The sequence below is a fragment of the Electrona antarctica genome, assembly GCF_951216825.1.
Source record: "Electrona antarctica genome assembly, chromosome: 14".
NCBI lineage: Eukaryota > Metazoa > Chordata > Actinopteri > Myctophiformes > Myctophidae > Electrona > Electrona antarctica.
The window spans coordinates 39560573-39577495 of record NC_136795.1 but is presented as its reverse complement, the minus strand read 5'-3'; the positions used below and the strand labels follow the sequence as shown (position 1 = coordinate 39577495).

General features: G+C 44.3%; 1 protein-coding gene and 1 long non-coding RNA gene across 2 annotated transcripts; both read left to right on the top strand.

Moving 5' to 3' along the window:
* Positions 1-2005: 2005 nt before the first annotated feature.
* LOC306936588 lies at positions 2006-7465 on the top strand. Its single transcript, XR_013791511.1, has 7 exons — positions 2006-2119; positions 2607-2664; positions 2747-2858; positions 3888-4050; positions 5211-5330; positions 6033-6161; positions 6378-7465. It is a non-coding gene; the product is annotated as an uncharacterized lncRNA (long non-coding RNA).
* Positions 7466-8420: 955 nt separating this feature from the next.
* LOC306936149 (cytosolic phospholipase A2 gamma-like) lies at positions 8421-10908 on the top strand. Its single transcript, XM_079519619.1, has 4 exons — positions 8421-8460; positions 9510-9658; positions 9999-10167; positions 10697-10908. Exons 1-4 carry the CDS (start codon positions 8454-8456, stop codon positions 10867-10869), a joined length of 498 nt encoding a protein of 165 aa, XP_079375745.1. The 5' UTR covers positions 8421-8453; the 3' UTR covers positions 10870-10908.
* Positions 10909-16923: the final 6015 nt, after the last annotated feature.

The window sequence follows — 16923 nt, the reverse complement described above, 5'->3', positions numbered from 1 at the left end:
TTGATTTTCCCGCTTGATTGATTGATTGATTGAAATATTTATTAACAGTTTGCAGAATTACAGTACATTTCAAGCACAAACTCAATACAAAGGCTGTTAAGTGTGTGAGTGGACGACGACGACGGGGGGGTGGGGGGTCTCAAGGTTCGGGGACCCGTAGGGACCCCCAGGGACCCCCAGGGACCCCCCACATGGTAACTTAAGGCACTTCTGGCGCCATTGGTTTAGTGGGGGTAGAAGGAGTTTTGGAGCAAAATGACTAAAATTCGAGAAAATATGATTTTTTGAAACTTTCAAACAGCAATTTGACCCATTTCTAAGTCTTCTAGACAGTTAAAACTAACACCATTAGATTTCCCTTACTTGACATAGGGGGGGGGGAAGTGTATTTAGAGAAATCCTTAAAAAAATTGATTTTTAGTGGCCTCCAACGCGTTAAAATCAATAAAAAATCCAAAATGTGTCCGTTTGTTTTGAGCAGGCAAATTTCTTCTTCGTCTCATCAAGCTGAATCCATTGAACTTGGTCCTAGACACGTTTTTTGGACCCCACTAACACAAATATTATTATTTTTTTACAAAAACTACTTAGTCTGACTCACTTGTTCACGCTGGATTTAATGGAATTGGTCCCGTTGAAAAAACGTTTTTTGTTATTTGTCTAGCCTCTCTAAGGCCTCTAAGTCAAAAACCATTGGATGTTAGAGGCCCATCTTTTAGTATGTTATATAGCTTGTCAGGACGAACAATCTGATATGTGTTTCTCCACACACGGCCATGTGGTTCAAAAAACTAGGTTTAGACTTTGAGGCGCGATAGCTCCTCCCACAAAGGTCGAAATTGGGCGTGCTTTACATCCACACATAGCTATCGATTATACGAACGCGCCAATATGTGTCTCCCCGCGCACGGACGTGTGGTTCTCAAAATTAGGGTTAGCATTTTGCCATTCAATACACTATAAGGTTTACCATGTCTATAAGGCTTGTGGATTACAGGTCAGAGTTGGAGAACTCTTGCTACGGGTGTCGCACGAGAATGGCGGACCTATCGGAGCGTAGATCTTGGAGATCTGTACGCGCCCATGTGAATTACTTGGCTGACGGACCTATTGTTCCCGAGCTATCGCGCTTTGAAAACTAACCCTAACGCTAGCCAATTAAGAGAACCGTAAGTCCGTGTGCTGGGAAACACATATCAGCGTGTTCAGCTTGTCGTGCTGAGTCCGAAAATGGTCTCACTTATTTCCAGACGTGTTTCGAGGGCAAGGGACCGATAGGAGGCGTTTACACCCACTTTCTGACATCATAGAGAGATAAGACCACCACCGTTGGAATCGGGTCGAAAAAGTAAGTGGAGATACATACCCCTTGATTATTTTAAAACATTTGAAATATATCGTTTCTGGGTGCATTTGTGACACTGGGTGCATTTGTGTCCAAAACGGTTGAGAAATGAAAGAGTTACCATGTGGGGGTCCCTGGGGGTCCCCAGGGGTCCCCGAACCTTGAGACAAAAACGCCCCCAGGGGGGTGACACGATTCCAACAAACCCACCCCCGTCCAAAACGGTTGAGAAATGAAAGAGTTACCATGTGGGGGTTCCTGGGGGGTCCCTGGGGGTCCCTAGGGGTCCCGAACCTTGAGACCCCCAAAAAACGCCCCCAGGGGGGCGACACGATTGGAGATGTACTGTAATTCTGCAAACTGTTAATAAAACAATCAATTGATTAATTGCGTACAAAAGGAAACAAATTAACAGCCTGAACAGAAAAACACATTTGTGACATTTGCCAGTGGGACTGTGTGTGTACCTTTAAGTTCCCAGTATGCCACTCGCGCGCGCTTTGGGATTTTCTGTTTATTAGATGTAAAAGCTTTTCTTCAATATAGCTGTTGTCTGAGGAGGCAATATAACTCTGTTTTGTACTTTCTACGTCACTTCCCAGCACCCGCGCGGTGCGCGCACACACAACACACGTGACACACACACACACACACACGTTACAGAAAAGCGCGGGCTGACTCGGCTGAGCAGTGACTGTGAGTACAAGCAGAAGCAGAGAACAACAAACCACCAACAGAGTTCAGCTCAGTTCACCCGACCGGCGTTTATCCATCGTGAGTTTTCTTTTTATTACTTGTATTAAACTACTATGAGGCCTAGCTTTGCTTTAGCCTCCATGTTGGCAAAACAGAAACGAGACGTCATGGGATAACTATCATAGCCTATGATAGATTCATAGGCTACTATGAGCAGAGGGGCTAATGGCTAGCATGGTTAGCATGGTGTTATCCTCGGTGACCGGCAGTGTTGTGCCTAAACATAGCATGCATGGTTAGCATGTTGCATGCATGAGAACAGGGACAATACACCGTGAATGATTACATTGACTTCATGTAAAGATAGTTATTTCGTCTGCTTTATACTGCTGTGTTGTGCCTAAACTAGAATAGGCTTTGCAAGCTAGAACCAATTTCGATAGTTATTTGTTTTTGTAGTGCAAACGCAGGTTGCCTCATCACAAATTATTACTACATTCGCTAAATTTACAATAAATGTCAAGTCATTCTGTTTTCTAATTTAGATAATCTGATTTCATTCTAGTCATGGAGTTTCACCATGGACACTTTTGTTGCAGAGATGCTGACTGCATGGCAACTTGGTAATTTAATTGAGACATTTAAAGGTAAATACACTTTTATTGAGACAATGTTGTACTATAAACTATTTTGATATATTTTAAGGAAGCCAGATGCTGTGGCAGTGTCAGCGTGGATTCAGAGGGACAACCAGGGCTAACCTGAACCTCCAGCATTACCTCTTACAGCACAAGATCTTCCTACTGCTGTGTTGTTGGTGAGTTCGACGTTGTTTAATACAATGGGATAGGACTTTTCTATTTGGATGTATGGGCTGTCAATGGGAAATTGCACCTAGTTACCACCTTGATGGCAAGAAGGCAGCGGTGTCCATAAGGTCAATTAAGGAAGTTCAAAATGAGTCAACCTTGTGGCAATAGAGGCTTGTGGTGAACTTGTTTTTATTTCCCTTCAGGTGACCAAACTAGAATTGTGCTATGAGCATACAGATCTGCGTCAAACATTGAAAATGGCCGATCTACGAGCTCACTATACATTATAACAATATTGCTATCCTAGGCTATTGTGCACAGTGCACATTAAGTTTTCAAATCCATGAAAATGGACCAGATTTAGCCTAAAGCTAATTTTCATCAGTTTACAACAGTGGTTCCCACTTTCATGTCAAGGACCCCCACATTGACACTAATTAGCCTGCGGACCCCCATTATAAAATATATGCCAAGGACCCCCATGAGAGAAGGCTCTAGCAGTGATTCTCAACCTGTTTAATTTCAAGGACCCTCAGTTTGAAATGCATTAAATTAATCTACGGACCCCCATTTTATGGCATGTCTATCTCCCGATCCCGGACCCCCAATTTATATTGTAAAATGTTAATTTAACTCAGGGTGTACAAATGGACCTGTTAGGGCCCATTTGTACACTCTCAGGAACCAAATGGACCCTTATGGGTCTGTAACTCTAACTATAATTTAGTTGGGGACCCCCTGGAACTCCCTCAATGACCCCCGGACCCCACTTTGGGAACCACTGGTTTACAAGACAAGTACATACTGTATTTAGTTGAATTTAATTGTTAATTGCCCACTATTGAGCAAGTAACTGTAAACTCAGTGTTGAGTGCAGTTTAATTACTTTATTTGGAGTTAGAGTGTGTGTGTATTTTTCTTTCTGTTATCGGTAAAAATATAGTAGAGTCCCTGCTTTGCTGAGAACATCGCCTGATATAGTGTCCATCCAAACTTCCAAAGACAACTATTTAGCCTTTGTCTGTGTTTTACAGAATGAACTATCAACGTGGATCCTGTTCTCATCATTGCTTATAGTGCCTACCAAGTGGTATCTGTGACACTGGTGCCGTGACCTTCTGGATATTCATCCTCAACTCAACGTCAGTCGCCGGGGATGCTCTGGACTGTCTGCATTAAGCACTTGACTTGACATTAGTGAGTGTATTTAATACAATGCAGGTGATTTACAGTATATGTCATGGATGAGAGCAATATTATTATAGAGATGGAGGATTGTGACAGTCATGTTCTGCCAAGAAGGGGATGTTCACTTTGCTTACAGTGACTGTGTCACTAGAGGGTACTTTGAGTTGCTTAGTGGATTGGATGATTGCACTCTCCCACAGTAATACAAGGGAGGTAAAAGCACATATTGGTCATTTTTTCACTTTATTAATTTTCCACTCAGTATAGCGGGTGGAAGATCCAAAAGCAGCTGCAACAGCCTGGCACCATGCTGGTCACCAAACCTAGCCACATTTTGTTGTGGGATGGCATCCCATTCCTCAGCCATGTTTTGTTGCAAGTCATCCAACATGGTTCTGTTGGTCGCTCTAGCATGTACAGCACATCCAAACTGATCCTACAAGTGTTCAAATGGGTTGAGGTCTGGACTCACGGCAGGCCATTCCATCCACTCTACTCCCAAATTCTGGAGGTAGGCTACTTAACTCTGTGAAGATACTGGCTCTGTAGGGGCGAGTGTTGTCATCCTGGAGGATGGCGTTAGGGCCCAGATTCTGAAAATATGGGATAGTGGCTCCAGAATCTCATCCCGATATCTCACTGCATTTGAAATTGCATTCAATGATGACAACCTCAAGTTCTGACTGTTCTGACTTGCCTGTGAGAGAGATACTGCCCCATACCATGCCAAGCTGTTGCAGCTGCTTTTGGATCTTCCACCCGCTACTGAGTTCCCTAACACTGAGTGTACAATTAGTACGTGTGAAAATGGCCAATAGGTGTTTTTTCCTTATTACTGTCTGAGAGTTAATTCATCCAATCCACTAAGCAACTCGAAGCAAGGGTTGAATACCAACCATTTGTCATTTTGGCACATTTTTTGGAGGTGTTACCCACACATTTAGCTATGTGTTGCTCATTCCACGAACACCCGATCCTTACAATCTATACCTTGTTGTAAAGGTGACTAATCAACGATTAAAATTATATAAAATACAATACCAATTGGTATTATTAATAAAGTGGAGAAATAATGGACCAAAGTTAAGTTTCCGAACTTTTGTTGAGTTTATATAACAAAAGAATAACTCTGAATTGAATGAAGAACTGAATTGTTCTTGTATTTTCAGGATGGGAGATCATGGGACAGTGAGATTGCTCCTTTTCCACCTCATGCCACATCACCTCAAGGCCGCAACAAGAGACCAGGAAAGCTCTCAGCCAGACAAGCCATTGTGAAGTTCAACATGGTAAGGTTTAGTTAAATTAAAGTATAAGAAGTATAGTTCTGTCACTAATATTGACCATTAAAACAACATTTTTGTGAAATCATGTTAAGAGACAGATGCTCATCTGTAATCCGTGAGCGATATATTGGTGTGATATTTGTCTGATTTGGCCCCTCACAGATCTATCGCTATCGTCCTGAGATATATCGCTCACGGATATGAATGTTTATTTCTAGTTTTGCATTTAGCAGAATATACATTCTGAAAATGTCCTTATGGGACGTAATGTAAACTGCTGGGTTTCCGCGGTGGGTACAGGCTTTATTTCCAACAGTATTATTGGTCCGACAACCTACCTCAAACTCAAACCCTAACCATAACCACAAGCACGGGAGCAGCGAGCACATGTTTGAGCGGTAGTCCGACAGTTGTTCCCGCATGTCAATAATAATCTTTATTGTCCCGAAGGATATTTGTCTTCACAGTCTGTTCAAACACCCACATCAAAAACAACACATAACACCAAGGCATCTCGGACTAATGCTACCATCGATCCCTTCCACGACAAGTGTTTTTGCGACTTGACGTGAAGCGACACACACACCAGACCAAACACACACACCAGAGCCGGCTAGTTGTGACATACATACACACACACACACAACTTGGATGCAAAGCTGATGTTTTAAAATGCAGTTTGTGTTATTTGCTCTCTATTCACAGGCTGTGGACAGCTTATGTTCTGAGCTCACCAGCATGCCAGGAAGGAATGCAACTGATTATTATTCAGTTGAGGTGTGTCATTCCAGAAGGGGAAAAAGACTGGACCAGACAAAGGTGGATGCGATTTAAGTAAGTATTCCATCTTGGTTTTGTAAAGTATATTCTGAATTTATGATGTAGCCAATACATTATCATTTGGGAAATAATGTCTGCCTTCGTACAGTAAAGAAATGCAGCCAGTGAACTGGTGGGACACAGTCTCTTTGTTTTAACCAACTGGGGGGCGGGCGGGGGGTCATGTTGAATGTGTGTTTGTGTAGCTCATGTCATCTTCTCTGTCTTCAGACTGCCTTATGGTGTGCCACACTGGACAGATTGTCCAGTTAGGTGTTACACGGAGGGCTTGAAGAAGGCCATATGGCCAATAAATGCAGAAGCTGCGCCAGCCTCGTCCTCAACGTCTCCAAGTACTTCCAAGGTTGATCGTGGACTTCAGCACATAATGGGAGGCGAGCTCCCCGTGCAAGTTCGGCAGCCTGATGACAGGAGGTGTCGTCAGGCTGGTCTCAGAACTTTGCTCTTCCCTGAACGCACATGTGGATTATACCAGCCAGGGACAAGTGACTTGGATTTACCTCTCCTTTGAACCTACCTGTGGATTATACCAGTTACAAGGTATCTTTTTCTTTGTAGTACCTCATGGACCTAATCTGCATATTATACCAGTGTCAGTCTTTTTATGTAGAATATGCTGTTGACACGGACTGACATTTGTGCACGCTGACTTTTTGTCTTGCTGCTATGCTCATGCACCTTTAGACATCATCTCAGGTTTATATGTGAATATGTAGATTTAATTTTTGTGTAACTTTGCTTCTTTTCTTGATCTTCTTTCCCCCTTGCCCTCTTCCCCCCGGCCCCCTATGAAAAAACACAAATGCACAAAAACAAATTTCACCCACCCACCCTTTTAAAGGGTAATAGGGTATGCATAAAGTGAGTGGCAAAGTGAGTTTAACGTTGTTTCATGCAATCAGACAGGACTTTTCTGTTTGGTTGTAGGCATTGGCTGTCAAGGCCAGAAAGCAGTTCCCGCATAGTTGTTTCTAGTTGTCTAGTATTGTCTCATTTTGCATAATGAGTACTCTTGCTTTTGATGTCATCACTGAGCACATCACTGAGTATGTTAATGTGCATCTGTTTATCTGGTGGTGATAAGCATACATTTTGCATTGGCTGTGTTGGTGTTTATCTGTAGTCTACCAAGCTGTAGATTCTGAACATTTATTTCTTGTTTTAAGATGCATTTGTTTCTCTGGCACAAAAAGTGTAAATTAAAAACGGCAAACACTAAAAAAAAACATATTGGTATCAGTATTTATTAAATTGTTATTTACAAAGGAATCGGCCAATAATTCAGAAGATCGAGGTGAATTTCCTGGCTGACCGGGTCGGCCCATCGGTCGGCCGACCCCTGGCCAACCTCGCTCCTTCTGAATTCTTGGCCGATTCCTTTGTAAATAACAATTTAATAAATACTGATACCAATATGTTAAATAATGTTTGCTGTTTGTATTCACCTCGCCCTCCCTCCAAGAATTTCCATATTGGTGCATCCCTACTTTACAGTGTTGCATACCTTGCACTTTATAAAAAAATAAAGTTTTATTGAATGAAATTATTGTATTTTATATAAATATTTGCATGTTTACTGTATCTCATTTACAGGTCAATTATATCTCAAATGAGAGTTATTGGAGATCTCACCTACGTCTCGTTTGTGTCTCACTGTAATCTCAACCAAAGCTACTCAATTGTTTATGGCTCCATGAGCATGGGACTCGAGCCAATGGAGAGATCTCGCCTACGTCTCGTTTCTGTCTCACTGTAATCTCAACCAAAGCTACTCAATTGTTTATGGCTCCATGAGAATGGGACTCGAGCCAATAGAGAGATCTCGCCTATGTCTCGTTTCTGTCTCACTGTAATCTCAACCAAAGCTACTCAATTGTTTATGGCTCCATGAGAATGGGACTCGAGCCAATAGAGAGATCTCATTTCTGTCTCACTGTAATCTCAACTAAAGCTAGTCAGTTGTTGCTTATTTGTGGCTCCATAAGAATGAGACACTAACGAGACTTAAAGTAGCCAATAGAGAGATCTCCTCTACGTCTCATCTCTCTCTCACTATAATCTCAATATAATCTCAAATAAAGCTCCCCTTATTGCTCCTAAGGGATTTTAGGAGCAGTAAACGAGACATAAGTGGTCTACAAATGAAACACAAATGAGAAACAAAATGTTTAGCTCCTTTCTGTCTCAGAAGCAATAGATCAGCTTTAAATGAGACAGATTTTTCCTCTGGGCATAGAATGTGTAGTTCTTTGGAAGTGGGGAACCACATACAACTTCCTACATGGCATGAGTGGTAGGATCAGAGCTCTATCACTGTTCAATCTGTATCAATCTGTGTATTCAACTGTTAAGGAAACAGTAATCCCCTTGATTCCAATCAACGCTCAGTGACAGTCACAAAAAAGGCAGTATTCTAATATTAATACTTTCAATAAAATACATCAGCATGCATTATGTGGCCTAAAATTCAAATATGAAATGATATGGCATTAAGGTATTTATTTTTTAAGATTCACTATCTCAGCTCTGTAATCATGAGTACATTTAATCATGATCGTCTCGTGTATACTGTGTACATACAATATGAAATATTTTAGCTTTTAGTTTGAGAACACTTTTACCTTTCAGATGTTTGATGTGTTTGATGGGTGGGTGTTTTATATCTAACTTTGCATTATGTATTTTTGCTTCTGCAAAAACACAGCTATAGGATACATACTCTAATCAATAAAAAATAAGAATATTGTTTTTTAATTGATTATTATTGACATTTTATATTAACAACAGTGCATGAACATGCATTTGTAGATAACTTTCAAAAGGATGAAACACAAAAATCTCAAAAGTTTATTTCCATTGTGGTCCTTTGAGTGGTATGTTGCGTTTTAATTTTGAACTGCCAAACCGACTAGATGTATCTATGAACTGTATAGATAACTCAGGTACAGTATCAAATCTCTGCTGTCGGGAGGAAACCACCTAACTCAAAAATGTTTAAAATATATATTTTTCAGGAAATTAAGAAAACCTTAACCAACCAACACACAGACGTAAAGGGAATTTATGATTTATGCAAAAACCTCAAAAATGGAGTTAGGCGGTTTCCTCACGACAGCAACGAAATTATACATGTCATGTCCCATAAATGAAACAAATAGGCCTACAATCTCTTACGTCGTCTTTGTGAGTAAAAATCGTAAATCAAGGTATATTTGTGTACTAAAGGGGGGGAAAAAAGAACAATCCATAACAAATGATTGTTGTCAGCTGAGGACATGTATCGATTTGGACAAAGTGCTCTGGTTGTAATGTATTTTGTGATGTATTTTTGTACCACTGAAGAAGCTAAAAATCTAAACCTGGACACCGAAACGAGGGACTACGAAGATGCCGGGATACTTCTGAACTCTCCCTACTTCGCCGCCCTCAGAAAAGACAGAAACATCGACCTCATTATCTCTCTCGACTTTAGCAGTTGGAACCCTGAAATGGTAGCGTGCACACACACACACACACACACACACACACACACAACCTGAAAGTCAAAATTGTATTCCTCCCCAGAGCAAGCAGACAGGCTCTATTATGTCAATGGTAAAATGCCAGTACTTGCACACGACGAGTTCAAAATCTGTGGTAGGCCTATTCTGTGGTAGGACAGGAAATGTGCATTGTGCAGCTTGTAATCTAATTATAATGCCTCCAGCCTGTATGTATGTATTTATATCATTAGCAAATAGCAATTTTTAATACAGTAGCCTATATGAAAAGGTAATTAACTATTGTAAATATTATTTTAAGAATTAAGACTCAAGTTCCTTAATTATACAGACATTGGAAGAAGCTTCACGCATGTCCAAGTCGATGGGTATAGGTTTCCCACATGTTCACCTACCCAGCAACGCCGCTGTCTCTCCAGACCCCTACTATGTGTGTCCAGGAGATGGCAAAATCCCAACCGTGATCCACATGCCCCTGTTCAACATGAAAAACTGTGATGGTAACTATAGTATATAGTACTTTTCTATGAAAATACTAATTGTACTGTCAATTCCAAATATATTCAGTAAACACATCTTGAAGGATCATGGATTTTGCTAAATTAAAGTGTCACCCATGTTTGTTCATGATAATGAAAGTAGACCTCGAGGCACAAAAAACTCTCCCAATATTGGATGGTTTTGCTTCAATGTGCTCCGTTGTAGTGTTGATTAGAAATTGATATTTGTATTAGGAAGAATGTATCATTGTGTTTTAAACTTTAAAACACAATGCTATATGACATTTGGGTGAGAATTCCTTTAAAGTTTCTGTAGGTTATTGTTTTCTTGGCCCAGTCAATTTGAAACTCTAATTCAAGTGCCTGATGAACGCTACAAACTAAATGCAAAAAATATAGGCTAAACCAATATTCCTTTTGGTAGTTTGACAAGTTGTGAAAATGACTTTGTTGGATTCAAGTGAGGATGCATGTGGGCAGTTGTGCACGTTAGTAAACAAAAAAATAAAAAACTCTTCAAAATTTTCAGGCAGCCACCAGGTTCTTGAGCACAATAGGAAAAAATATGGCGTCTTCCAACTACCGTACCGCCCAGAAATGATCTCTGACCTGATGAAGATGGCCCAAATGAATGTGACGCTCGCCAAGGACACACTGCTGGGGGAGATGGAGAAGGCCAAGAAGGTCCCAATAAAGACATGAAATAAAGCATGGCAGCTAAAGTGTAATATAATGTAATCACAAACTTGTCATGATCTGTCTCTCCACAGACCATGTCAGCCCTGGCCACTCCCACCTTTCCATTCCACACTGCAGTCCCAATTACTCACCTGTCTCCAACTCCCTCGTCATCCCACCTGTGAACTATTCCACAATCACCTTCCCCCTATAAGACTGGACTCATTGCAAACATTCAGTGTCAGATCATAGTTTGATGTCGGTGCATGTTCCTGTTTGACTACGTTGTCATTTTCTGTTTGATTCCTGCATACTGCATACTGCATACTGATACCTGCTACTCAAGTGTGAGTTTAGTTCTGGTTTCCTGCGTTCTAATCAAGTGGAGTTTTATGCCTTGATTCCTGAGTTCCACTTAATTGTATGGTATGCCTCATTTTCCTATTAAATACTTTGAAATCAACACTGTTTCCTGTAACTCTGCATATTGGGTTCAACCATCTCTGCATCACAACAGTATGATCTGACCAATAAGATGAACCCAGCAGAGTTACTAGTGTTGACAAGGAAGGTGCTGAACTTTGAAACTGTGGTTGATTGTCTTGTGGCATCTCCTCCAAACCTGCGTGCTGAACTCCAGAAGGAGATTACAGTACACCAGCAGTGGTTCAAGGAGAGGCCATGGACAAACCATTTTGTTCCCTACATGGATGTTGTTAATGGGAGGCTTAATAGCTTTGTGGAGACCAGCTCACCCCATGTTTCCCAGCCAGCTCCTCACTCAATTAGGGTTGGAGTGATGAGCCTACGTCCCACTAGCCTGGATGCTAACCAGCAGGGCACCCAGTCTATGGATTATTTTTCTAGGGGGGGGCCCCGTTGTGTCAACAGGCGGGGGGGTCTCCCAGCCACCAAGCCCACCCGCCCCGTCTGTCCTGACAGTGGGGGGAACCGTGGGCCTGGTAGGAGAAGGCGTGGCCACCAACACCACCAGGAACCTCCGCTGCCCAGCTCTCCGCTGCCCAGCTCTCCACCGCCCAGTTCTCCACGGCCCAGCCTGCCCAGCATCCACCAGCCCTCCCAGCCTGCTGTCTCCATTGTTGACCTGCCTGTGCCCTCTGCACCCTCACCGGTGATATCCACTGCCGACCTGCCAGAGCCCTTGCCAGCCATCTCCCTAGATGTCCTGCCTGCGCCCTCTGCACCCTCGACAGTCCTATCAGCCAGTGACCTGCCAGAGCCCTTGTCGGTCATCTCCAATGGTGATCGGTTTCAGACCGAGGTGATGGAAGCTCTGGCCCTGGCCTTTTTGTTAGGCTGCTTCCGTCCGATGCTGTCTGCCGGCTCTCCATCTCCAGAGTCTGCAGCACCCTCCTCGTCTCCTGGATGTGCAGTGTCTACTGGGGTTCCGTCTCCAGAGTCTGCAGCATCCTCCTCGTCTCCTGGATGTGCAGTGTCCAGAGTCTGCAGCATCCTCCACGTCTCCTGGATCCTCCTCGTCTCCTGGATGTGCAGTGTCTACTGGGGTTCCGTCTCCAGGGTCTGCAGCATCCTCCACGTCTCCAGAGTCTGCAGCATCCTCCTCGTCCCCTGGGTGTGCAGAGTCCTCTGGGGTCCCGCCTCCAGAGTCTGCAGCATCCTCCGCCTGTCCTGAGTCTGCAGTCCCGCCTGCAGTCCCGCCTGCAGCTCCGCCTGCAGCTCCACCTCCTCCGCCTGCAGCTCCGCCTGCAGTCCCGCCTGCAGCTCCGCCTGCAGCTCCACCTTCTCCGCCTACAGCTCCGCCTGCAGTTCCGCCTGCAGCTCCGTCTCCTCCGCCTGCAGTTCCGCCTGCAGCTCCGCCTCCTCCGCCTGCAGTTCCGCCTGCAGCTCCGCCTTCTCCGCCTGCAGTTCCGCCTGCAGCTCCGCCTCCTTCGCCTGCAGTTCCGCCTGCAGCTCCGCCTCCTCCGCCTGCAGTTCCGCCTGCAGCTCCGCCTCCTCCGCCTGCAGTCCCATCTGCAGCTCCGCCTGCAGTCCCGCCTGCAGCTCCGCCTACAGTCCCGCCTGCAGCTCCGCCTGCAGTCCCGCCTGCAGTCCCGCCTGCAGCTCCGCCTGCAGTCCCGCCTGCAGCTCCACCTGCAGTTCCGCCTGCAGCCCTGCCTCCAGTGTCTGCAGTTCCGCCTGCAGCCCTGCCTCCAGTGTCTGCAGTTCCGCCTGCAGCCCTGCCTCCAGTGTCTGCAGTTCCGCCTGCAGCCCTGCCTCCAGTGTCTGCAGTTCCACCTGCAGCCCTGCCTCCAGTGTCAGCGTTTCCACCTGCAGCCCTGCCTCCATCGTCTGCAGTTCCGCCTGCAGTCCCGCCTCCAGTGTCTGCAGCTCCGCCTGCATCCCCGCCTCCAGTGTCGGCAGCTCCGCCTGCATCCCTGCCTCCAGGCCGCCCTCCTGATGGTGCCTCCGCAGCCTCATCTCAGCCTCCAGGCCGCCCTCCTGACGGCGCCTCCACAGCCTCGTCTCGGCCTCCAGGCCGCCCTCCGGACGACGCATCCACGTCTCGACCTCCGGGCCGCCCTCCGGATGATGTCACTGTCTCATCCCAGCATCCTGGCCGTCCCCCAGATGACACCTCTGCTGCCTCATCCCAGCATCCTGGCCGTCCCCCCGATGGCGCTCGTTCTGCCACCTCCCATCCTCCTGGACGTCCCCCTGAAGTCACCAGCCCTCCCTCTGGCCGTCGTCCTGGCCGCCCCCCTGAAGATCCCCTTTGCTCTGGTCCTGCGCCTCAGTTTCCCTCCTCCAGGCCCCCTCCACCCACCCTGCTCGTCCCTTGGCAATGTTGTGGGACGTCTGGTATCCGTCCCTTGAGAGGGGGGTACTGTCATGATCTGTCTCTCCACAGACCATGTCAGCCCTGGCCACTCCCACCTTTCCATTCCACACTGCAGTCCCAATTACTCACCTGTCTCCAACTCCCTCGTCATCCCACCTGTGAACTATTCCACAATCACCTTCCCCCTATAAGACTGGACTCATTGCAAACATTCAGTGTCAGATCATAGTTTGATGTCGGTGCATGTTCCTGTTTGACTACGTTGTCATTTTCTGTTTGATTCCTGCATACTGCATACTGCATACTGATACCTGCTACTCAAGTGTGAGTTTAGTTCTGGTTTCCTGCGTTCTAATCAAGTGGAGTTTTATGCCTTGATTCCTGAGTTCTACTTAATTGTATGGTATGCCTCATTTTCCTATTAAATACTTTGAAATCAACACTGTTTCCTGTAACTCTGCATATTGGGTTCAACCATCTCTGCATCACAACAAAACTGTTACCATTGCAGAGCAGTTTTGCTCTTTTGGTCATACAAAACTGCAATTTAGATAAAACAATTAGCCTACTATGCATCAATGCAATGCATGTGATTTGTTCATTCTCATTCATGTTTTCTATAGGTCGTTTGCACTTTTGACTAAAATCTGAATACATAGATAGGCCTAATTGGGTAGTAATTGCACTGAAATTAAAATACATGTTGATACCATGGTTACCTTAATTAATGTTAAGCCACATCACATATCACTAATTAAAAAAACAAATCCCATAACAAAGTGTAGTGATTGAAAAATGTCTCTCTTCCAGCATTTAATCATGAGGTCATGTATTTTTTATGCCACTTTGCTTTGACATCCGCCTGTCTCATTAATTGCTAGATATATACACAGTAGATTATCCCAGCTTGTCATAATATTACGCACGCACGCACACGCACGCACACACAAGCACGCACACGCACGCACACGCGCACAAGCACGCACACACACACACACACACACACACACACACACGTGCTCGCACACACACATACACACACACACAGCTAGAGAGAGAGAGAGACAAAATGAAAAACAACTAGAAAAAGTGGCATATAGGTCTCCACCAGGGCAGGTCAGGTTGTGGCCTCCTAGTGGTGCTATAATAGGCCAATGTGAAAAGGGTGCAATTTCTTCTTACGCCTTGGATGGCAATTGGATGATTTGAGGCATTTTGTTGAACGTTTCTGTTCCACCTGTTGGTGCCAATGGCCAATGTGAAAATGGTGGGATATATTCCTCAGCCTATAGTAGGAAAGTCTATGAAAGATTTCACGTAAATTGCACGCTGCGTTCATGATTTGAGGCTTTTTGTTCAAAATGGGCCAATCCTGCAAACTTTGAAAGCCAATGTTAGCCAATTAGGATGGAATATGAAATATCGGACAGATCCGTCTTGAACACATGACTATAGTGTGTAACGATTTGCTGGATTTTTGGACAGAATCTGGAGGAGTAATATCAAAAAAAGTGTTTTTCAAAAGTCGGCCTCCTGTTGGCGCTAAAACAGGCCGTTCTGGAAATGTTGGGATAGATGTTCATCGTTGGCATCCAGGGAGTGTGTGTGCCAAATTTGGCATCGACCGGGTTAATGGTGCCGGAGAGGTGTGACAGATGCACACACGGACAGAGTGCAAAACATACTCTCTCTCCATGCCAGACAATGATAACACAGCCCTCTAGTGGCACAGCACGTAAATTACACACCACCCAAAGTCATTCCCCAAAAGAGTTATATAGCAGCTATATAACTCTTATAGCTCATAATAACCCATAAAGGAAGGCTATATATTATCCCGATTCCCTATGTGGTTCTCTAACCTCTGGCCAGGCTGGACTCTGGAGCTAGAAGAATGCAAAGATTGATATTGTTAACGGAAAGACGAGTGAACACAATATTTTCGCTTGTTTCCAATGTGGTCCTGCAATGACCCCTGACTCCTAGTTTGGCTGTAATCCTATATGTCTGCTGTGCGTCTGCGCTTTGGCTTGTCAAATTAGGTTAAATGAAATAATCCAAAACCCATGACCACATTGTGGTTGAGTCATGTTGATGGAGTGACAGACAAATGGAACCCAGCAAGTATGTCCATTGTTTAAACTTGTCTATCATCTAGTTCATTTACCATATCACTGCTTCATTGGTAGGCTATGTCATATTTAACCCATTATGATTGCACACTCATCCGTACCATGCACCAGACACCAATCCCTCCTATAGCTCTATTGCTCTGTATTGCTCTATAGCTGAGTTACTAAAAATGTAATCTCTCAACAGAAAAATGAAAATAATACACAAAGTGACTTAGTGAGTAGCTAACGTTGTCTAATAATTGTTGTGGAGTAAAAAGTACAATATTTGGCTCTGATGTAGTGGATTAGAAATGTCAAAAAATAAATAAATATTCAAATAAAGTAAAAACACCTCAGTATTGTATTTAAGTACAGTACTTGGAATGTAGTCTACTTAGTACTTAGCTATGTCCCACCACTGTCTCTATAGGCTTAATTTTCAGCCAACTCTCCTCTCTGCCTGCATGCACATCCGTGGAATCAACATAACACCATCCATCAGTACGCAGCACATTAAGGGCAATCCTACCCCACGCTGGCCTGCAGTGACAACTCATGAAAACCACACCCCCTCCTGGCTGAATGAACTGGAAGCCAACAATGCACCTGCTCTTAGCACGAGGCTGAAAACTTTTCACCGTTATCTCCGGCTAAGATTTGACTGTGTGTGTGTGTGTGTGTGTGTGTGTGTGTGTGTGTGTGTGTGTGTGTGTGTGTGTGTGTGTGTGTGTGTGTGTGTGTGTGTGTGTGTGTGTGTGTGTGTGTGTGTGTGTGTGTGTGTGTGTGTGTGTGTGTGTGTGTGTGTGTGTGTGTGTGTGTGTGTGTGCGCGCGCTCGTGCATGTTCCATACTCCCTCAGAATGTTCCCTGTTTCTTCTACTTCCCTCAGAAGTGATAAGAATCCAGAAAGGTGGACCTAAACGCAGGTCATGAAAGTGCAAACATAGGCTAGAGCTCTCTGGTACTTCTAATGCTATGGACCAGAGTATGGACCAGAGAGCTTGCAGAGTCGTGTAGGCCTACTAAAACATCGCACATTGAAACAAAAACAAAAAACTACCTCGCTGCTGCGCTGCAAATAAAAGAGGAAATATAGTTCACTTCTTGACAAAGATCTGTCAATAAAATATTCCTTTTAAACGATTAACACAGTTTAAACGAGCAA